At 39.8% G+C, this 23,175-nt stretch overlaps 1 protein-coding gene across 2 annotated transcripts in view; it reads right to left on the bottom strand.

The window, feature by feature from the left end:
* Positions 1-23,175, bottom strand: part of LOC149822284 (signal peptide peptidase-like 4) — a 117,161-nt gene that overhangs the window by 35,976 nt on the left and 58,010 nt on the right. For both annotated transcript variants that reach the window (XM_089980967.1, XM_089980968.1), the window contains exons 7-9: positions 16,854-16,888; positions 16,155-16,311; positions 15,832-15,885 (exon numbers count right to left, since the gene is read on the bottom strand). In XM_089980967.1, coding sequence (XP_089837093.1) covers positions 15,832-15,885; positions 16,155-16,311; positions 16,854-16,888 — 246 coding nt within the window. The remainder of the gene's footprint in view (positions 1-15,831; positions 15,886-16,154; positions 16,312-16,853; positions 16,889-23,175) is intronic.

Raw genomic sequence — 23,175 nt, 5'->3', positions numbered from 1 at the left:
CGGACCCGACCCGGGCCCGCCTGCGATAGGGTTTTAATAACCCGACTCAGGAAGAGGATTTTAAATCCTCTTCCCGAGCACCACCCCCCTTCCACCTTCGTTTTCGGAAGATTAGGGAAACCCATCAGGGTTTCCCCATTCGTCGCCCCCCTGAGGCTTTTAAAAGCACTGCAGGGGGCGGGGGAAGGCACACAGCCCTTCGGCCCCCCTGTGCGTCTCCTCCTTCCCTGCGCACGCCGTCGATCGCCAGCCACCTCGCCTCCCAGGTACGCCCTCTATCTCAGTCTCCTCCTCCCTCTTCTCCCCCTCCCATCTCCCTCTCTGACACCTCGTCGGGATGCCGGCAGGCGGCGCACGGCCCCTGCCGCGCCCTCCCACCTTCCTCCTTGCCTTTGGAGACCCGACAGGGGGCCTACAAGGCCCCTGTCATCCCCTTCCCTCTTTTGGGGGTTCGCCGGAGTGCCGGCAGGGGGCCAAGGGCCCCTGCGACACCCCTTCGCCCCGATCTCTCTCTCTCTCTCTCTCTCTCTCTCTCTCTCTCTCTCTCTCTCTCTCTTCGGCAGGGGTTTGTTTCCCTGCCATTGTCCTTTCGCCGGACGGCAGGGGCTCGACCCCTGCCGATTCGCTGTCGTCGGCAGGGGTGTGACCCCCTGCCGTCTCTGTGTTGTCGGCAGGGGAGCGACCCCTGCCGATTCGTGGCTGTCGGCAGGGGCTAGCCCCCTTCCGATTCGCAGTCGTCGGCAGGGGTGCGACCCCCCTGCCGTTTCAGTGTGGTCGGCAGGGGAGCGACCCCTGCCGATTCATTTCTGTCAGCAGGGGCTAGCCCCTTGCCGATTCGCAGTCGTCGGCAGGGGTGCGACCCCCTGCCGTTTCAGTGTGGTCGGCAGGGGAGCGACCCCTGCCGATTCGTTGCTGTCGGCAGGGGCTAGCCCCCTGGCGATTCGCTATCGTCGGCAGGGGTGCGACCCCCTGCCGTTTCAGTGTGGTCGGCAGGGGAGCGACCCCTGCCGATTCGTTGCTGTCGGCAGGGGCTAGCCCCCTGCCGATTCGCTGTCGTCGGCAGGGGTGCGCCCCCCTGCCGTTTCAGTGTTGTCGGCAGGGGCTAGCCCCCTGCCGATTCGCTGTCGTCGGCAGGGGTGCGACCCCCTGCCGTTTCAGTGTGGTCGGCAGGGGAGCGACCCCTGCCGATTCGTTGTTGTCGGCAGCGGCTAGCCCCCTGCCGCTTCGCTGCCGTCGGCAGGGGTGCGACCCCTGCCACTTTAGTATGGTCGGTAGGGGCTAGCCCCCTGCCGATTCGTTGTTGTCGGCAGTGGCTAGCCCCTGCCACTTCGCTGCTGTCGGCAAGGGTGCGACCCCTGCCACTTCAGTGCTGTCTGCAGGGGCTGACCCCCTGCCGCCTCGCTGTTTTTGACAGTGGCTCATTCCCTGTCGCACCGTTGTCGTCGGTGCCGCCATTGCCTAATTCTACCCTTGCCCCGTTGCACCATTAATTATATTAACATAATTGAATATTTAACACTCTTGCCTATTTACGCAACAGGTCCCGATCGTGCTCCACGGCTCAACCCTCGTATTATCCTCTCGCGTAGGCGTACGCAGCTGCACGACATCCCAAGGTAGGGTAAAGTCGCACAAGGGGCAATAAGATCTAATTAAGTTGAAATAATTAAAATGTCTATGCTAGTTGTACTTAGATTTATACTGTTGTTGCGTGACTTATTATTCTTGTCTCCATGTTTATGAGTCGAGGTACGGTTTTACTCTTCGAGTATTAATTTGTGTATTTGCTTACGTGTTGAAGGTGGTTTCGCACTTTTTGCAATACTTATGCCCTAAATTGCTTGCATGTATACTTGCATGTACCTTTCTATGGGTGGATGTACAATTTCATTTTTCGATTATTATTTTGCGTAGTGTTTATGAATTTGAGGTGTGGTTTCGTATTTCTTGAAATACATATGCCCTTGTTTGCTTGCATCCATTTTTGCCTGCACGTTTCCTTTGAGTGAGGTACGACCTTGTGTCTCGTGTATTACTTATGACCTTATGTGTTTGCCTGTCTAAGGGGTCAATGTATGGTTTTGGTACCTCATGTATTACTTATGTGCTTTTCCCTCGATGTGCGGCATCGCAAGTCGAGAGTTGTTTGTTGAAGTTGTTTGTTGACATGTTATAACCTGCATATGCTCACACTCGTGGTAAATGTGTACTTACATAAATGTAGTCTTGTGCCTATCCTGTTATCACCTGTTTTCAAAACACTAGAAGTTGCACTTGTGCACTATAGTTCCTTTAAAGAGGATTTCCTTCTGCAAACCCAGGGCTCTTCAAAATGCACAACTTTTGCAAAGTATGATTAAGTCTTGCAGGATTGCGAAGTCACATTTGGCCCCTCCCAAGTCCACACACTTGGGAGAAATGTTTTATAACCTTGACTCAAGTTGCGGCTCATTTTGAATAACCCCGATCAGGGGCATGAGCATATGAATGAGTGGGGTTCTGTTGAAGGACCCATTCTTTATGTATCAATCTAGTGTAACATGTCGATACTAAGATAAATTTTGGATGTAAGATTGATAGTGTTGTGTCTTGTGTGAATGACTTAATGTGGCATTATGGCTTTTAAGGATGAATCGTGCCAAATGAGCACTCCTATATTCTTTGAATTGTTATGAATTGTGTGTTGGGTATTCCTTTTGAGAAGCCCACAGACCTCCCTGGTTCAGTATAGCGTACTTTTAGACATGCACAACATGTTAAGTACTTTGTTGATCGGACGAGAGATCCGAGATGACCTTGCATCATGAAATATGAAAAATGTTGTTGAAGTGAATTCAAGATTTATCTTGCCAGGCTGTGTTGTATTAATTCTTTTGCAGATAACATCTGTTGGGGTTTCTTTTGTGGAACCATATCCCTTTCATCGTAGTCGCACTTATGACATGTACGACCGTACTTTTTGACAAGTATGTCTTCTTACGTTGCGATGATTGGATGAGTAGGTTGTGGCAACCTCGATGAGCGCAAATAACAAAATGTTGTGATCACCTAAATAAGTGATGTTTTCGCCTTCACCGGCAAGATACTCGAGTGGGTCGAAAGACCAGAGTATGTAGAATGAGTCTTCAGTTAACTACCCCTGATGTACTCATTTGAATCGCTGACTCCTGTCAGGAGAGAGGACAGGAAGGTACAAAACTTCGATGGACAGGCCATTAATGGCAGTTACGAGCAAAAGACTCGGCTTCCCCAGTCATCGGAGTTAGGGGAATGAGACTACCATAATTATCCTAGGTGGTAGCTCTCCATGTTTGGGATGCATCCATTGTTTATGCTGCTTTGGGGATTTCTCTCTTGGTCACCGACCGTCCCCTTAGGTGCGGACTCAGTCAGCTATCCGGGTTATCATAAAATACATAGCATAATAAACCCCCGGATCAGTCTAGGCTGTTTCTAGAGTCGTGCCTTGTGCGTACCCGCTTGGCCAGTTAATATCGAAACATAATTTAAATCTGATTACACAATGTGTTCAGTTATGCACGTATGAAAGTTATAGGGTACAATATGTTCAATACTTATGGAAGTGTGTGTGTGTGGTTGATGAAGCATTGTATTTTGCTAGTTAACTTTCTTGTGCAGTGTTTTGCTTGTAATAGTTAGCTTACTTGTGCCAGTAAAATGCTAGTAATAATTTTAGCATTATGCTCATGATAGTTTGCTCTATGGCTCTGCTGAAATTAAATTGCTATTTAATTGTCTGTCTACTTGACATATTAAATTATTTTGCTTAACTATGTTCTATATTGTCCTGTCTGTGCACCTACCAGTTTTTAGTGAAACTGACCCGTTTTATGGGCAGGTGATGGATAGGTAATACAGTCTGCGATGGCACGATGGCGTGATGAGGTCAAGATAGAGCTCTTTCCCTGACGTTTCGCTCCTGAGGACATGTTGGTGAATTTGGTATAAAGTGTGTTTCAAAATTTATCTTTTATTAAACCGTGAGTTAATAAAACTGTTTTAATAAGCTTCTTTTTTGTTTCAACAAACGAATTCTCAATTATTGAAACTCCGTTTCTAAACCATTTGATTTCAATGGTTGTGCAGGATTTGACAAAAGGAAAGTTTACGCTGTAATGCGCTCAAGGTCCATTGACTTGTGGTTTTAAAAATATCATTTTCCGCTGAAGTATTATTTAAACTCTGATTATTGTATGATTTCAAAGCTTCCTAAACTATTCTAAAAAGTTATAAGTCCTGGATTTTTGGGGCGTAACAATGCCAGGCCTTGTGAGGCTTAGTCCAGACCGGTTGGACTGGTGCAAGCTGGGCAGCATTCTGCCCGGCCTTGGCAGTGTACTCACTGGCCCAGCTGGGTGTGTATGGTGACTGCCAAGCTCAGCCGACCGAGTCAGCTGGGCTGGAGCCGAGTCCCAGCCGACTGTTTGTCAGCTGGGTGCTGGAGCAGTCTCCCTTTTTAAAAGCATATATATATATATATACATATATGTATATATATATATATAATATATATATGCAGTTTGGTATTGGACAGGCCCAAATTCTCTGTTTATGAAAAATGAATTGGTTAGGCTATGCCTGCAAATATTTCAGATTATGTTAAGTGTATTGAGCTTAATCATATGCATACAAAAGGGGTGTTTTTCCTTATGTGAATGAACTTGTTGTATAATACTTATTCAAAATTGTTGTTGCAAGTAGGCTTACTTGTGCAGGTACATATACGAAATTTAGGTGCTTTTGCAAGATCAAAATAGCATGAGTGTTCGTACGTTTTAACTGAAATAATTCATTAATGAAATCATGCAATTGGCAGGGATTGTGCAATGAATGAAAGTATGCATTGCATTGTTGGTGTGGAAACTCGTGCTCATGTATTAAAATATTATTGATTTTGGTCGCAGAAGAATGTGCATTGAAAAGTGTGTGATAAGAATGCCTAAGTGACATACTCTTGATGATTTTTGCTTATGAAGGCATTGATGGTCAATTGGATCATCAGGGGCTGGGTGAGCCTCGAGAACCAGTTGTTCTCTATTTTAGTTATTTTTGATGCATTGCAACAAATCAAAGGTGATATTATTGTTCTACCACACTGTTCTATGTGATCACGGGCTGTGGTCCCATGAAAAAGCTTAGCATGCTGATGTGCAAGCTTATGTTATTAATTCTGCATGTAAATTTGCAAATGTAAAAGGAATGAATTAATAACCAGATAAAAGAAAATAAAGAACAGTGTAATTCACTTTTTCCTTGATGTCCCTGCTTTAGCGTGGGAATCTTGGATATTGCGGTTTAGGGGAAACCGTGAGGATACAAAAACTCCGTGTGCGTTTTGTTGCCCCTGAACCCGATATTGAGGTTCTTCTCCTGGCCACGGTTTTAGGGAGAATCCGCCACTTTACCCGGGAGTGGTGTGTTAGTCACAACTGTGAGTTTGTTTTGGTATACCAAGAAAGTGGCGCCAGTGGATGCTGTTTTCCCTGGTGTCCCCGACTTTGGATGTTGTTTTCCAAGGTTCCGATGGATGGTGTTGTTTCCTGATATCGGTCGAGGGCTAAGTTTGGAACGCGGTAATAAAATACAAATTGTGTGTGAAGCTACCCCGGGAACCCTACTTGACCTCGGGGATTGTACCCGTTTGGTGTATCCGCGGCCACTGTAATTAAAAAGAGGAACTTAAGGACGTGTGCATTAAATAGGACATACATATGGAAAGAGGGGGGCTTAAATGAAAGATAATATGGGTTCATGCATTATACATAAATCATGCATATTCTTACTCTGCATTAGTTCATGCATGATGTTGATCTTTGTTGCATTAAATTTCCTTTTTGATTAAGTTGTAATTAATGTTAATTACTTAGCGTTCCCTCATGCTAAATATTTATTTTATTATGCATAACTGGTTAATTGCCTTATAATTTGGTTATAGTTGTAACTTCCTAAAATATTACCTGAATCTTATTTATGCTATTTTCCTTATTTGATTCATTAGGGAAACCTGTACGCAGAATTCTTCGAATTTCTAACCCTCTTATTTTATTGGTTTTTCCCAGGCACAGGTGATCAGTGAAGTCGACTAGCTTCTGAGGGATACGAGGGTCACATTTATTTCAGACGGCTTCACTTACGGACAGAGTGGCTCTACTGTTATTTTCTTTTAGTTCTTCTGATTTCCTGCAATTTGATATTTCACTTTTGACATGGAACATATTACTCTTATTGATTCATTAATAAAAGAATTCAGTGGATTGGTTATGATTGATAGATGTAAGTTGCTTTGTGGTGTGTGATTTGGAACTGTAGGGACCCCAAGTCTCTGGGAAGTTTTCCGCGACTCTTAGAAAAAAAAATATTCCGCATTTTTCAAAGGTAGGAGTTGGGGTCGTTACAGGTTTGGTATCAGAGCAACCACAAAGACTTACACTTTTATCGTCTTTCTTGTGTTAAATTTCTAAATTTTGGTATATGAGCCCTGTCCTGAAGCGTCTACAAGTGTGACTCGTCCTCCAGAGCAGTCTTCTTCACTGGTATGGCTATTTAATACTTTTACTTTAAGTATGTGAATTTTGTGCGATTGATTGAAATTATAGTTTAATATTCTATTGGTATGAATTTAATAAGTCTTGGTATGATTACGGGAACGATCATTTTTCGTGATCAACCCTAAGGGGGTAGGATAAGTAGGAGTCTAATTTGTAGAAAGGATGTACGTTGTAGATGTCGCATTATACTCGCAGAGGTGCTTCGTCCTCTACTGCTGCTCCCTCAGACTGGCAGGAGGAAAGGGATTTCATGATGGAAGCCATTCATACTTTGACAAAGACTATGACGGCTCAAGCAACACAAACACCGCAGGCGCTGCAAGCGGCCCAAAACCTCCAGGCGGCACAGGCTGCACAAACGGCGCAAGCGGCACAGGCTGCCCAGGCAGCTGCGCAGGCAGCCGCACAAGCAGCAGCTCGAGATCCTCCTGTCAATATTGTTCCAAACGTGGGTGGAGTTTCCTTTGAAAAGTTCCTGAAGTTGGATCCGCCAACTTTTTCAGGAGAGGCAAACCCAGAGGCAGCGGAGAACTGGGTTGAGGAGTTGGAACGGGTGTTCGACGTCTTGTCTGTTCCTGAAGACAGAAAGACATCTTTTGGCACGTACCGTCTGAAGGGCGATGCCAAGAAGTGGTGGGACACCCTGCGGAGAGTGAAATTCGCCGATTGGGACGAAATCCCCTGGGAGACGTTCAGGGAAGAGTTTCTGGACACGTATTTCCCCGCGTACGCCGAGGAACAGATGCAACGGGAGTTCCTTGATCTGACTCAGGGAACCATGAGTCTGGTAGATTACACTACCAAGTTCCGGAACCTCGAGAGGTACTGTCCGAACCTCTTCAGAAATGAGAAGGCAAGAGCGTCGAAGTTCGTGCACGGACTAAAGGATGGATTACGAGCTCGTGTACTGTCAGGTTGGCCTCCTACCTTGGCCGATGCGATCGAGTCAGCCACGGTTCTGATCAAGGACTGGGAGAGGTCTAGGAATGTATCACAAAAGGGAGGCACGGATGGAGGGAATGCTTCGGGCGGAAAAAGGAAGGACCCGCCGATAGGCGAAAAGACTCAGGTTGGCAAAAGGCAGCGGACCCAGGAAGGACGTCAGCAGGGTGCGCATCAGGGACAACCTCAGCAGAGGCAACAACAGGGGAAAGCCCAATCAATGTGTCGCAGATGTAATGAGAGTCATCCTCAGGGTTTTTGTCCGATGTTCAAGGGAGTTTGCTACCGGTGCCAGCAGCCAGGGCACATCGCTCCCTACTGTCCAAACCCGCCAGCAGCTCAGAGAGGACAGCAGCAGCTACAACAGCAACAACAGAGACCTCAACAACAAGGAAAAAGAAAGACCAACGGGAGAGTTTATGTTGTTACAACCTCTACGCAGGAGGATGGGACTGTTTTGATCGAAGGTATCCTCTTGGTTATCGACCTTTAGGCCTATGATATATTTAATTTTGGTACTACTCACCTTTAGTATGTTCTAATTTCGCAGACGAAATTCTTTTAAGGGGGTAGGGATGTAATAACCTTAATTTTTAGGTTTTTATTTAAATATATTATGATATATATTTCTTAACAATGTGATTTGGGCCCGGGATCCAAGTCGCGGATCCGGGATCCATAAAGGGGTCTTTATATATGTATTTATCTCGTAAAACATATATGTAATTACATAAGTGCAAAAATTTTCAATTTGGCGAATTATTTAAGAGATAACTACGTATATAATGTATGTATGGGGGTGGGATCGACATTTCGGATCCGATACCCAGATAGGACCCATTTGGATATAGGTAAAATACCCTATATATTCGTATAACTGATTAAATATATATAAAAATATATATTATATGAGAATTTTTAGGGGGATCCACGATTGGATCCAATCCATGGATCCATACCAAGTGGGAGGCAAGGGTCCGGTCGGGTTTGGATCCTGAGCCGCAGGTTGCAGACCCGGACCTGACCCTCTCGTTAAAAGAAAAAATTAAAAATTTAATTTAAAATGCAAGAAGCTCTTGGACCCGGGTCGGACCCGACCCGGATCCATAACCCGATAGGGTTTTTAAAACCCTATATCGGGTTGTTTTGTTTTAAAAGAAGGAAAGAGCATGAATCGTGCTTAGGGCACGATTCCTGCCCTTTCTAAAGGAGGAAAGGATGGTAAGGGAGGGGGGGGGGTCGGCTGGCGTAACCGATCCCCACCCATCTCGGCTGGAAAAAGGGGGGGGGGGATCTACCGATAAGAGGGAGTGGAGAGGGGATCTCTTCCCTCGTCGCCCTCGTTTCTCCCTTCCCTCATCTCTCTCTACCCTCGTTTCTCTCTCTCCCTCGTGTGGACGTGTGTTGGGGAGGTGGAGGTCGCCGGACAGCCGCAGCCACCAGCAGCTACCGCAGCCACGATAGGTGCCCTCGTCACAGCTGCCGCAAGGGGCGATTCCAGCCGGCCCTACCCACACGATTGCAGCTGTTGATCGCCGGAAATTTCTTAAATAGGTACGGGTTCTCCTTTTATTTCGAATAGGGTGAGAAGCACATATTTGTATTCTGTGCAATATTTTAGAAGAAGATTTCCAGAGAGAAGTAAGTTGAGTACTTACTCTTATAAGAGTTTGATAGCCCTATCTTTTGAACTATATTTTGGGAAGAATATGTACTTGTGAGGACCTTGTTCGTGGATCCCTAAATCAGGATAGCTTCACATTTTATTTTCATACGCAAATCAGGTCCAGTTTTAGAATATGTAAGATCGTGGGTGTATGATAGAATGAGCATTAGCATGCATACTTGCTAAGATACATACAGGAGCATGGAATTTTAGCTTAGAGATTCATGAAATGTATTCCAGATTTTTGATTACTTGTATAGATACATAATAAGAAGAAAACCTGTGTGTTCTGATTTATGCATGTGGGTAAAACCATATTAGTGTAAGCTATTTCCTGGGTAAACCAGAAATCTTGTCTGTGTTTTATAATTGAGAACATTTGTATTAAGTGGAATGTTTATTTTTCTCTTTGGAGTACTTGTAGAAAAAGTTTGGATTCAAAGGCCTATGTAAGCCTGTGGGGTTATGAAGTGAACCCACAACAGTTGTCAGATGTGCATGATTTGTCATGGTGAATGTCATTGGAGCACTTCGTTTTAGATCACATATTAAAAGGTAGCAGTTTTGGAAACAAATGGGTTGATCTATTGTGCAGGACTGACCTGGCACTGATACTTATTTCCATCGGTTTTATAGTGCATCTTCCCAGTTTATGTTATTCACAATCTTTTGTTTTGTTTGAGTCAGGAATTTATCTCTACATGTTTATTTTATTCAATTGGCATGGTTATTTCCTGTTTTATTTGGTGGTCTCATATTTTTCTAATTTTGTTTCTTGAACTTGTTTTGTACATTAATATCAAAGGCTAAGTTGCATTATTTCTCTAGACATATAGCATTTTTTTTTTATGATTCATACTTATTCGTTGTTAACTTAAATCCCTTCCTCGAACATCATAGGATGGATGCTGGTCAGGCTGAACCAGACCCATCTCCGTACCAGCTGGACACCTGGCAGCCCAGCCGAGTGGTCGGTTGGGGCATGCCAGGCCCTGTCAGGCTTAGTCCAGCCCGGTTGGACTGGTGCAAGCTGGGCAGCATTCTGTCAGGCCTTGGCAATGCTCACTGGCCCAGCTGGGTGTGTATGGTGACTGCCAAGCTCAGTCGACCGAGTCAGCTGGGCTGGAGCCGAGTCCCAGCCGACTGTTTGTCAGCTGGGTGCTGGAGCAGTCTCCCTTTTTAAAAGCATATATATATATATACATATATGTATATGTATATATATATATAATATATATATGCAGTTTGGTATTGGACAGGCCCAAATTCTCTGTTTATGAAAAATGAATTGGTTAGGCTATGCCTGCAAATATTTCAGATTATGTTAAGTGTATTGAGCTTAATCATATGCATACAAAAGGGGTGTTTTTCCTTATGTGAATGAACTTGTTGTATGATACTTATTCAAAATTGTTGTTGCAAGTAGGCTTACTTGTGCAGGTACATATACGAAATTTAGGTGCTTTTGCAAGATCAAAATAGCATGAGTGTTCGTACGTTTTAACTGAAATAATTCATTAATGAAATCATGCAATTGGCAGGGATTGTGCAATGAATGAAAGTATGCATTGCATTGTTGGTGTGGAAACTCGTGCTCATGTATTAAAATATTATTGATTTTGGTCGCAGAAAAATGTGCATTGAAAAGTGTGTGATAAGAATGCCTAAGTGACATACTCTTGATGATTTTTGCTTATGAAGGCATTGATGGTCAATTGGATCATCAGGAGCTGGGTGAGCCTCGAGAACCAGTTGTTCTCTATTTTAGTTATTTTTGATGCATTGCAACAAATCAAAGGTGATATTATTGTTCTACCACACTGTTCTATGTGATCACGGGCTGTGGTCCCGTGAAAAAGCTTAGCATGCTGATGTGCAAGCTTATGTTATTAATTCTGCATGTAAATTTGCAAATGTAAAAGGAATGAATTAATAACCAGATAAAAGAAAATAAAGAACAGTGTAATTCACTTTTTCCTTGAAGTCCCTGCTTTAGCGTGGGAATCTTGGATATTGCGGTTTAGGGGAAACCGTGAGGATACAAAAACTCCGTGTGCGTTTTGTTGCCCCTGAACCCGATATTGAGGTTCTTCTCCTGGCCACGGTTTTAGGGAGAATCCGCCACTTTACCCGGGAGTGGTGTGTTAGTCACAACTGTGAGTTTGTTTTGGTATACCAAGAAAGTGGCGCCAGTGGATGCTGTTTTCCCTGGTGTCCCCGACTTTGGATGTTGTTTTCCAAGGTTCCGATGGATGGTGTTGTTTCCTGATATCGGTCGAGGGCTAAGTTTGGAACGCGGTAATAAAATACAAATTGTGTGTGAAGCTACCCCGGGAACCCTACTTGACCTCGGGGATTGTACCCGTTTGGTGTATCCGCGGCCACTGTAATTAAAAAGAGGAACTTAAGGACGTGTGCATTAAATAGGACATACATATGGAAAGAGGGGGGCTTAAATGAAAGATAATATGGGTTCATGCATTATACATAAATCATGCATATTCTTACTCTGCATTAGTTCATGCATGATGTTGATCTTTGTTGCATTAAATTTCCTTTTTGATTAAGTTGTAATTAATGTTAATTACTTAGCGTTCCCTCATGCTAAATATTTATTTTATTATGCATAACTGGTTAATTGCCTTATAATTTGGTTATAGTTGTAACTTCCTAAAATATTACCTGAATCTTATTTATGCTATTTTCCTTATTTGATTCATTAGGGAAACCTGTACGCAGAATTCTTCGGATTTCTGACCCTCTTATTTTATTGGTTTTTCTCAGGCACAGGTGATCAGTGAAGTCGACTAGCTTCTGAGGGATACGAGGGTCACATTTGTTTCAGACGGCTTCACTTACGGACAGAGTGACTCTACTGTTATTTTCTTTTAGTTCTTCTGATTTCCTGCAATTTGATATTTCACTTTTGACATGGAACATATTACTCTTATTGATTCATTAATAAAAGAATTCAGTGGATTGGTTATGATTGATAGATGTAAGTTGTTTTGTGGTGTGTGGTTATCCAACTGAATTTGGAACTGTAGGGACCCCAAGTCTCTGGGAAGTTTTCCGCGACTCTTAGAAAAAAAATATTCCGCATTTTTCAAAGGTAGGAGTTGGGGTCGTTACACTGTTCATGATTTATAAAGTGTCACTGAAATGCATATTTATGTGACTAGACATGCTTTATAAAGTGTTACCAAAATACATGGTTATATATGATTGCTCATGCTTTATAAAGTGTCACTGAAAAACATATTTATATGACTACATGCTTTACGAAGTGTCACCAAAATACATGGTTGTATATGACTGTTCATGCTTTATAAAGTGTCACCAAAATACATGGTTATATATGATTATTCATGCTTTATAGGGAGTTATCAAAATACATGTTTTTATGTGACTCTTCATGCTTTGTAAAGTGTGTTTAGATTCAATACATTGTAGTTTTGATATTCATCATGCATCGAATCTAATCAAGAAAACATGTTTAAATTTAATGTGCACGTTGTATTTGATGTTCAGCATTGCACTTATTCTGATTAAGTAAGCATGTTAATACTTAATGCCTGCAGTCTTGATTATGTGCCTCAGTTTCCGCCCAGCCAACTGTTGTCAACTGGGCAGTCTTCGAAAGATTTTAGCCTAGCCAACTATCATCGGCTGGGGTTGATATCATGTATTTTGAACCCAGCTGACTGCCATCGGCTGAGACTGATATTAATCACTTTTAGCCCAGCCAACTGGCATTTGTTGAGGTCTGTTATCAAACATCGTTTGATGCTGCCATTTAAGCTGGTATCAAGACCACCTTCAAATTTAAATTTCTAGCTATGATTTTCTGTATGCTGTCATGATTGGACTGAATATCTAGTTGTTCATATTGTTGCCATTTGACCTGTCATAATGCTATTACATGTGCTACATTTATGCGTTATGTGGGCTACTATGAGGCAGATCAGTACTGCACCTTTTTTGTGCAGTATTGCCAAATGTCCAATACTATTTGGCTGCATTTTCAAGCATGAGAAACATGCTGCCAATAGTATGCTAGTATTGTCCCATGTGCGGGAGCAGCACAACTTCGAGCTCTGTAGTTACGTTTTGTATCCTGAGCATGCCCAAATTAGAAAAAATAATTATTGTTTACATATGCTCATGAAATTTAATATTATGTTGGCATAAATATGCATGGTATGAACACGTAAATTCTGCAATTATATTAATATTGCATTAACATGATCATGTGCATGTTTGCATGTTATGCATGAGATGAATCATGAAGACAAAAATGTATGTTGCAAGCATGTGTTCGTATACATATGTAAATTGTTTTACATGTACATTCGTATTGTTTGTGAATAAATTTGCATTTGTAGGCATGTAAAATTATTATGTGATTACACGTTCACTGAGGATTTTTGCATAAGATGCATCAGTGGTCAGATGTGAACCATTGTAGGCCATGCGGGCCAGGAGCATGTGTTTCTCCAAGATTTTGTTTTATGCATTGCAAAATCCATTATAAAATAATTGAATTTCTGAATTAATTGCACTGTTAAATTTTGTAACGGGCCAAGGTCCCGTGTTGTGTTTTGCATGTTGATTTGCAAAACGAAGCTTTTGTAAAAAAACTGTCTTTTGATAAACAGATAAAAAAGATAAAACAATGTAATTAATGTTGTTCTTCCTGGATGTCCCTTCCACAGTGTAGGAGTCCTTGATGGCGGTTTTGAAGAACCGCGAAGATACTAAAACTCTGCATGCGATTGTGTCCCTGAACCCGATATGGTGGTTTGCCTCTTGGCCACTATTTTAGAGAGTTTTTAGCCACTTTGCATGAGGGTGGTGTTGTAGACACAACTGTTGTTATTGGTATACCACGAAGGTGGTATCAATGAATGTTGATTTTCCTGGTGTTTCGACATCAGATGTTGATTTTTAATGTTCCGATAGATGGTATTGATTCCTGATATCAGTCGAGGAACAAGAGTGAAACTCAGTAATAAAATACAAATTGTGTGTTAAACTACAACTGAGAATCTATCTTAAACTTCCAGAATTGTTGTGTCTGTTTTGAGTATCCGCGGGTTTTAATGAAAAGTGAAACTAAACTTGTATGTATTTAATAGAGACATGCATGCAAAAGAAAACTCTGATAATAATTTAATAAGTTATTCATGCATGTGCATTGGAATCATGCATATTTACTGTTCTGCATTAGTTCATGTATTCTTGCTTGTTCTATTTCATGTGAGATATTGTTGTTGCATGATAATTATTGTTAAATGCACGAATGGTTATTTAGATTATGAGATAGTTGTAATTTATTTCCTCTAAAAACTTGCATAAATTTGATTTACGTTGTTTCTTGTCTATTTGAATTTTTAGAGGAATTCGTACAAGAATCTTTGATTCTTATCTAGTATTATTTATATTTTGTTTCACAAGATCTGAGGCCCAGTGATGAGGACGTCTGCCATATGGAGCTTACGAGTCTGCGTGACTACTTCTGATATTTTGTTTGGGACAATATGGCTCCATAATTTTAGACATTGATTTGATTATGTTCTTAAACTTTGATTAGTGATTAATAAAGTTAATTATTTGATTGTTGGTTCAATGTAAGATCCCTTGTAGTTTGAAATGTGTTAAGTTTGTGAGGCCCCGGATCCTTGGGTTTTGGTTTCCGCAATTGTTTTAAAAAAAAGAAAAAAAAAATCCACTTTTCAACGAGGATGAGTTGGGGTCGTTACACAAAATCACATGACAACCTGTGAGAATCTGAATCTCATGGGCTGGTGAGAAACCGAATAAAAAATGATTTGGTTTCTAGTGGGCCCATTTTGTCTTTGTTTGGTTATCGTGAGAAAGTGGAGCCAAATGAGAATCATATTCTCATTTCCATGAGAATCTGAATCTCATGAGGCTCAACCAAACATACCCTTAATATTGCTATTGTTTGTGTTTTCACTATCCCATAAAATTGCTAAAAGTTGACAACTCCATAACCAGCTTAACCAACCATCAGTTAAACATCAGTTGCCACTCTCTCAGAACATGTCTCATAAGATATCAATCGCACATGCAAGGTTAACCAAACATCTTAATAGAGTATTTACTAAGGGATTCAAATTTCAAAGCCTAAAATTTTACAAACATACTACAGTCAGTCCAACAAATAGTAATGCAATGCATGATAACTAATCATGTTTTAAACTTTTTAGAGTAGGGGGTTCCATCTGAAAGATTATTTTTGGAACATCACCTTCAGATTAGGTAGGCAGACAATCTGGTAATATGGTAATGATAATGATGCGTACAAGAATTTGATACTACTGATTTGTGTTTTCATTATCCCATAAAATTACTAAAATTTGACAACTCCATAACCAGCTTAGCAAACCATCAGCTATACATTAGGTACCACTCTTCCAAACATGCCTCATAAGATATTGATCAAACATGCAGGTTAATCTAACATCTCAATAGAGTACTTACTAAAGGATTAAAAGCCTAAAATTTTACAAACAGAAAGTTAATCCAACAAATAGTAATGTAATGCAGGACAGCTAATCACATTTTGATCTTTGAATTAGAGTAGAGGATCCCATCTGAAAGAATAATGTTGGAACATCAGTATATCACCTTCAGATTTGGTAGGCGGACAATCTGGAGAACAGTAATGATCAATGCAATACCCTGTGGAAAGAAACAAGAATCACATTTAGCATCAACAGTTTAAATCATGTATGTATGTGTGCATGTGAAGAACTTCTGTTGTGAAGGTTTCTGTAATAAAGCTTATTGAAGAATCAACATTGTAGTGCTAATTGAAGCAGACAACTGGACAGAGTGGATGGTGGTTAAATGTGATTTGAGTAAAAGAAATAAGAAGTCGATCTTTCATTTCCCCAAGGAAAACTGAAACATAAATTAATATAAGGTAACCAAACAATGAGCATCCTTACAAGTATATCTTGTCCAACCCAGGCAAAAGAGATGCGCCGGTATACTGCCCAAACTACAGCAAATGCTATGCAGAATGGAGAAATGGCCAAAGTAAGGTATGAAACTGCTCCAAAGAAAGGTAATTTTATATAGGATTCTCCAGGACCCTTGAACCACCTGAAAGCATGTAAACAGAACTGCCCTTTAGAACATAAATTATCATGCAAAGGAAAAGGCACTGCACTTTTAAGCATAAAAGAGGTCCTTGTGTCAAAATATTGGACAAAAGTTCCGTTTGACTGCTTAGGACATAGTTGGCATGGCTTTTGCCTCCTTTTATCTTTGAAGGAATTCTAGACAGGGTATTTTAGTCAGTTTTTATTGCTTTATGTAACACTAGTAAACAGGATTGACTGCTTGCATCCTCTACCATGGTGAATATGATTCATAGAGCTTTGGCCCTCCATCTTCTTGCTCGCTCTTCTGTTGATTTTTCCTTAAAGATGGCACCAAAGCCATCAAAGAAAAGCATTAGAGGATAAAAATATATATAGGTCTTCAATAAGCTAGTTTCCATTATTTTGATCCTCTAATGCCTTTCTTTCATGGCTATGATGCTGAGGAACCTTCCTATGACACAAGTCACTTAATGGGCTTGTAAGCTATTGTCTCAGAGAATAGAAACATATGAAGTGCTATTGATGCACAAAGAAATATACCTTGCCAACAAGGCTACCAGGCAGGTTTGAAGGCCCTGTAACATACAACAAACTAACGAATCAGCCTTGAACCTCAAAAAGAAACTCCATGCCTGAGCATGACAAGTAAAAAGTTGGCATTAAATATTAATCTGTTGGCTAAAGTGTAAATTATTAAATTCATTTTTTTGAGGCTAGTAAAATCTCAAATATAAACTAATTGCAAAATGATAGCACTACACAGATCCCATATTGACAGACAAGTTCATGCATTAGGAAAAATAGGTAGAAGCACTTCAGTGCTCACCATCTGCCACATGAGAATGCATTTTTGGACAAGCACTTCCTCATATGGTCAATATAGGTTATTGCTGTTATTCTCCAAAAGTGCAATCTCTAAACTGAGATTCTCTGCCTAACTGAGTGATCACCTTGCTTTGGAACATTATCCAATCTTCTAAACGAGAGGAAAGGCGGCACAACCACTAAGACCTCATGCATGTAGGCTGTAGAAAATAATGGATAACCTGACACCAGTTAAATAACATATGCCCTTGAGCCTGGAAATCATTTGCTTTGCTGTATTCTGAGGCTAAATGCTGACTCCTGACAAGGTTGTTCCATTTTTCCCTTTTTTGATAACGTAATGCAAAAGAATTAAATATTGGAGGAAGAAAAGGTGAATGTTCTTATGCCTACTGCAAATGGCAGCTAGTATCATATCTCATAACACCATCAGGATGTTCAACTTTTCTTGAGCTTTGTCACACTCATCTCATCCAAAATTTACTTTTTCAGTACTAATCTTCTCATGCTTTCGCATATCCAAAATGAACCCTTTTCCATGAGCTGATTGGATCTCCCTAAGTGGGATTAGAACCTGGAGTTTCAGTAATATAGTCAGCTCCACTAATCCTTCTTACACTTCAATCCGTTTTGGGTCATGTAGTATGCTTGGTCACAAAAATAGAAGTGCATGGTACCATCCGTTAGATGTCTTTTTTCCAGATTAATCTTGGCACAGACCTGCTTGAGGTTGAAGCTATCATACTAGTTATTTTATTTGAATCCCAAGATGAAGATATAATGGATTAGCATTCTTATCACCACTCTTCAAGCTGTGATGGTGCAAAAGTGACGAGAGACTCATCTCTGGAAAATCATGTCAAATGGAAGTCAGATCTAGTGCAATCTTTCATAAACACATCAGCAATTTGATGGTGCAAAAATCATAAGAGTCTCATCTCTGGAAAACCATGTTAAATGGAAGTCAAATCTAGTGCAATGTTTCCTAAACACATCAGCAATGCAATTTCATTTGCTTAAACTTCGGCTCTAACCCTTCATTCCCCACCTTCTCACAAGAAAATAGTTGGCTGGTTTCTACTTTCTTAGTTTTCCCATGATACACCGGGTTCATATCAATTGGAATTTTGTTTGTGGTTATCACAACAAAAAAAGATGGAAGATATAATGTAAAGACCAGGACTTTTTTTCAAAAGATACAAAAAGGGCTTTAAGAAAATGGTGGCATCTTTAATAATTATAGTTGACATGGATAGTACTCTGGCATATTGGACTTTGTACCATAATTGTACATCGCAGCTTATTTCTCGGAGGACCAGCCATCCCTGAGAGAACTTAGTTCTGATGTTGGAACACATTCTCTAATGAGTGATAGTGGCATCTTTAATAATTATAGTTGACATGGATAGTACTCTGGCATATTGGACTTTGTACCATAATTGTACATCGCAGCTTATTTCTCGGAGGACCAGCCATCCCTAAGAGAACTTAGTTCTGATGTTGGAACACATTCTCTAATGAGTGATAGTGGGGTTTCAGCCTTGCAAATATTTCAAGTTATGTAATAAGCCAAAAACCGTGATATATATATATATATATACTTGTATATATATAATATATATTACATATATATTTATTTAATATATAAATAATATATGTAATATAGGGAGAGTCTGTAATACCCATGAATTTTATCAGGTAAATAAATTTGAAATTTATGTCCTTAAGCTGGTACAAGGATATTTTTGCTATTTTATTATTTTATTCGTATTTGGATCTCAGATATCATGTTTGGATCTCCAATGTTGAATTCCTAATATCCTGTTCGAATTTTTGGTATTCCATACGGATTTTAGATATCAGATCACGAACATTAAACTGGATATTTTCGGTTAAACGAATCAGATCTCTGGTTTCAGATCCTCAATATCATGGTCAAATTTGATATTGGATCCAGGTCGAATTGAGTGGATCTGTGGAGTTTACATCGTATTTTTAATGAGAAAAAATGTATATATTGGACGTATAACACTTTAGAGGGATTCATAATAGCACATATGATGGTTGGATCTACATTGCTCCATTTGGATCCTGGACATCGGAGAGGTAAATAGGGTAGGGATCCAATTAAAATTTTACTTTGATCCATTATAAGTCACTTGGAATCCACGCTAGAGTATTTTGAACCCATGAACAATTTACTTGGATCCATGGGTCCAAATCATAGAATGAAGAAACTTCAAATCCTTAGATCCGAATTTTTCTTATGGGGTTTTATGAACTCAACGGATCTTGGATCCAGAATAAGTTACTTGAAATCCATATAAATTAAGTGGATCCTTAATTGAAATTTTATTAATAAAACTTTAAAAAAAAAATCGGATCCACGGATGAATCCAGGACAAGTTCCAAAAAGAGGACCCAAACAATAAGTAAGCTACGGGTCACGGGTTCGGTCAAACCAAACCCGCATCCGTTGGTGCGTTAAAATGAAAGTGTGAGAAAAAAAAATGACATGCGTTAAAACGTAAAATATGAGTTACAAAAAAAAAACGTAAAGTGCGTTAAAAAGAGTAAAGGGTCCAATAGGAAACCCTAATCAAGCATAATGGAGGGGGAGGGCGTTAAACCCCTTTCACGAAGAACGTGGAGAGGAGGGGGAAACAGACCCCCCACTCCTCACCCACGATCTCCCTCCTTCACCCATTCCCTCTCTCTAACTGATTTCCCCTCATGTGTTTTCCTTTTAAACCCATCTCCTCAACACTCTCTCTTTCGTCTCTCTTCCCCTACCTCTTGTTATCTCTCTCTCGTTCACGGTTCAAGGAGGAGATTTTTCAGATTCACGACTGCTAGAGAGCACAGCAAAAGAGGGAAAAGCTTTGATAAAAGGTAGGATTTACTGTGTTTTCGTAGTGTGCTTGTTTTAAGCATGTAAAATAAAGCTGCACAACTCATCTATTTGGGTTTAATTTGTGCACAAATGCAAAATTTCGGTTATGTGTGTGTGCTACACACAAAGAAATGATTTTTTTTACACAAATAGAGTTTGGGAAAGCTATATTCAGCTCCTCAGTGTATCATATTGTGAGCAGTAGGATTCTATCTGCGTTCTGTTTTGATGTTCCAGGCTATTGTGCTATGAAATTTCAATATATACCTGGAGGGAAAAAGATTTAAAGCTTAGCAGCCTGCGTAGTGTGATACTGGGTATGTTTTTTTTTAGTGTTCTGATTAATCAGTACCAAAATCGATGCCTTTATAATCAGTTGCACATTTTCTGTATAATAAGTGAATGCAGAAAGCATTGAATAGCGGCATAAGACACTAATTTCTATATCTCGAATACTTGATAAAAATTAACCATTTCATAGTTTTTGAAAGGGGTTCTGCATTTTTACAGTTAATATAGATTTCCTGTGTTAGACGTATATGTTATGTTCTTTTGTCTCTGATTGGTTTGAATTTTTTTTTTATTTGTTACTTGTTCTTTCTCTTGTTTTATAGGGTGTGGGTTTGTGTTATTTTGTATAACCAATTTTCTTTTATCTCTTGCATTAATACTTATTCGTGATAATATTGTTTACCTATTACGGCGTTGTTCACTATCCTTGTTTCACCTTCGCCATGATCACCCTCATGATTTATTATCTTTTTCCGATATTATAATATGCAGTTTATGTCTGTCACAACACTATCGTTTCTAACTTAGTTGTAGGTATGCATCCGCACGTCCCAAATTGAGTTTCCAGAAAACCTTAATGCCTGAACAAAAAAAAAAAAGAGACCCAAATCTGCTAAATTGTTAGTACATTTAATCTTGGAATTTCGTTTCTTCCAAAATATTCTTTTCAAGTTTAATTGTTTCCAGATGGAATAATTTAGGACGTGCAAAATCATCATGCTTGATTTGTTTTAGCCATCTCTTACACTACCTTTACAGACTTATTCCTTTTCATTCCTCTTCTTAGTTGAGTTAACGCAGTAGTTGAAATAAATAAAATCTGCACTCAGACTTGTACTCTGTGTGGCTTTATTGCACATTCTCTCATTATTGCTATTTCAATCTTTTAAACAAATGAGTTGTGCTAATCTGAAAAAAAAAACATTGTGATTGTTGGCTGGAGCTCCAAGGAGCATCTGAATCTCGTATAGATAGGAATTCTGTTTGATGCAGCTATATTATCATTTTGTCAGTCTCTCGTAGTATAGGTAGGACATGAAGCTTAGAATTGATGGAAATGATGGTGAAGATTAATTGTAACATTTATGCTACAATCTTAATAGTTCATTAATTATAGTCACTTGTTATGTGTAAATGGTGTATTAAGTTTAATAACAATTTGGAATCTCTATGTTAAATGCATTGACTGTTCGATTTCTGTTTTATACTCAAAGATACAATGTTCAGTACATAACAAATTTCTTTTTTTTGTGTTATGTTCAATTACCAAATTCAAAACTCACGTGTATACCTTGAATGTTTTTCTTCTTACATAATGTTAAATAGCAAAAGTATATTAATCAGCCTCTCTGTGAATCCAAGAATGAAAATTAGTGACTATGGGTTAACTTTAGAAATTTTCAGGTTTAAGCATGTTAAAACAGAAGTTTTGGACTGCGTATATGTCTTACTACTAAACCACCTAATTTAAGCCCAATAACCGACTGATTGCATGTACTCTGCTCATATAAGGTGTTAAATCCAAGACTGAGTGATAACAGGATTTTGTCTGATGAAATGAATATAGGGATGAAACTTTACAATTACATTCATATGATCGACTTGAAAGTGTATCTTACCTAGAAATGAACTCATAACCGAGCCTGCGGGTCGGCTGATGCTGGCACATATGTTGCCAAGCCAGGAAATCGGAGTTTCAACATTGGCACCCCAAGTTGATAAAGTTAATACACAAGTCAATGTAAATTTAATATACCTGTCTGACTCGTTTAAAGGTACTGAGACATTCATACTTGACGGTTTAAAGGTACCAGAACACTCTGGGTGGGTATGCACAATTAAATGGATAAAGATCTGGTTAACATACCTATTTAAGGTATGAATGGTTGGGGATCTACTACTCCGGTGGTATAATTTAAATTGTGAAGAACTCCAGTGTTTTTTAGCGACTGAGACAAATCAAGTAATACAAATTAATAAGATAGCAATCCACCTAGACTCGGGCTTACCTTGAAGAGGGTAGGTGGTACACAACTCCGGGGATAAGTGTTTTTTGCTTCGAGCGGCAATGGCTTGATGGTCCCCAATTCTCGGAGTTAGGGGACCTGGACTACCAACTTGTCCTAGGCGGTAGCTCCAAGTTCTTCTGCAGAAGTTACGGATGCATCCTGTTGTTTTGTGTCTTTGAGAGGTTCTCTCGTTCATTCAACCGCTCTCTTAGGATTTCAATTTCAGTTAGACATTCGGGTTCATAAAACACCAATGCATAATAAACTCTCAAATGTTCTCTTCTGTTACGATTGCTTTGGTCTGTGAGTACCCGTGGGATAAATCAAGAGAAACATTAAATTTTACTTCTTATCAATCGGACAAAATATTGTGAGCTTTGTGCTTGAACTTGTTAACTTGTGATTAGATAATTAAGCATGTGATCAAGTATTTAAACCAGTGTTTGATTAGATGTTAATTCATGTTATATTTTTGTGAGTTAGAATAGTGATATGCAATAAATTATTTTATGTTACTTGTTTCTTTATGCCATGTTTAGTATCATGCTTCACTGTTTATAATTAAGCAAACACATTGCAACTTGTTACATAGTACATCTGCAAAATCATAGTATTCTCCTACGCAGACTGGTTGTAGTCTGACACAAATTATTTTATTATTTTTCAAGAGAAGAGTAAAAGATCAAGAGTGGTTGCGGGATGGTGTGCGAACCAAGATATATGATTTATTGTGTTCTCGGGATGTTATATTTCAATTTGGTTATTGTAAAATGTGTCATTCAGTTGTTTAGAACTCTAATCTTATGTTTTAAACTTTTACTAGAAATAAAATGAATGTTAGTTA

This window comes from Nuphar pumila, chromosome 11 (assembly GCF_984573655.1).
Source record: "Nuphar pumila chromosome 11, dmNupPumi1.hap1.1, whole genome shotgun sequence".
Lineage (NCBI taxonomy): Eukaryota > Viridiplantae > Streptophyta > Magnoliopsida > Nymphaeales > Nymphaeaceae > Nuphar > Nuphar pumila.
The sequence above is the reverse complement of the archived record's forward strand: the minus strand, read 5'-3'. Positions and strand labels throughout refer to the sequence as shown.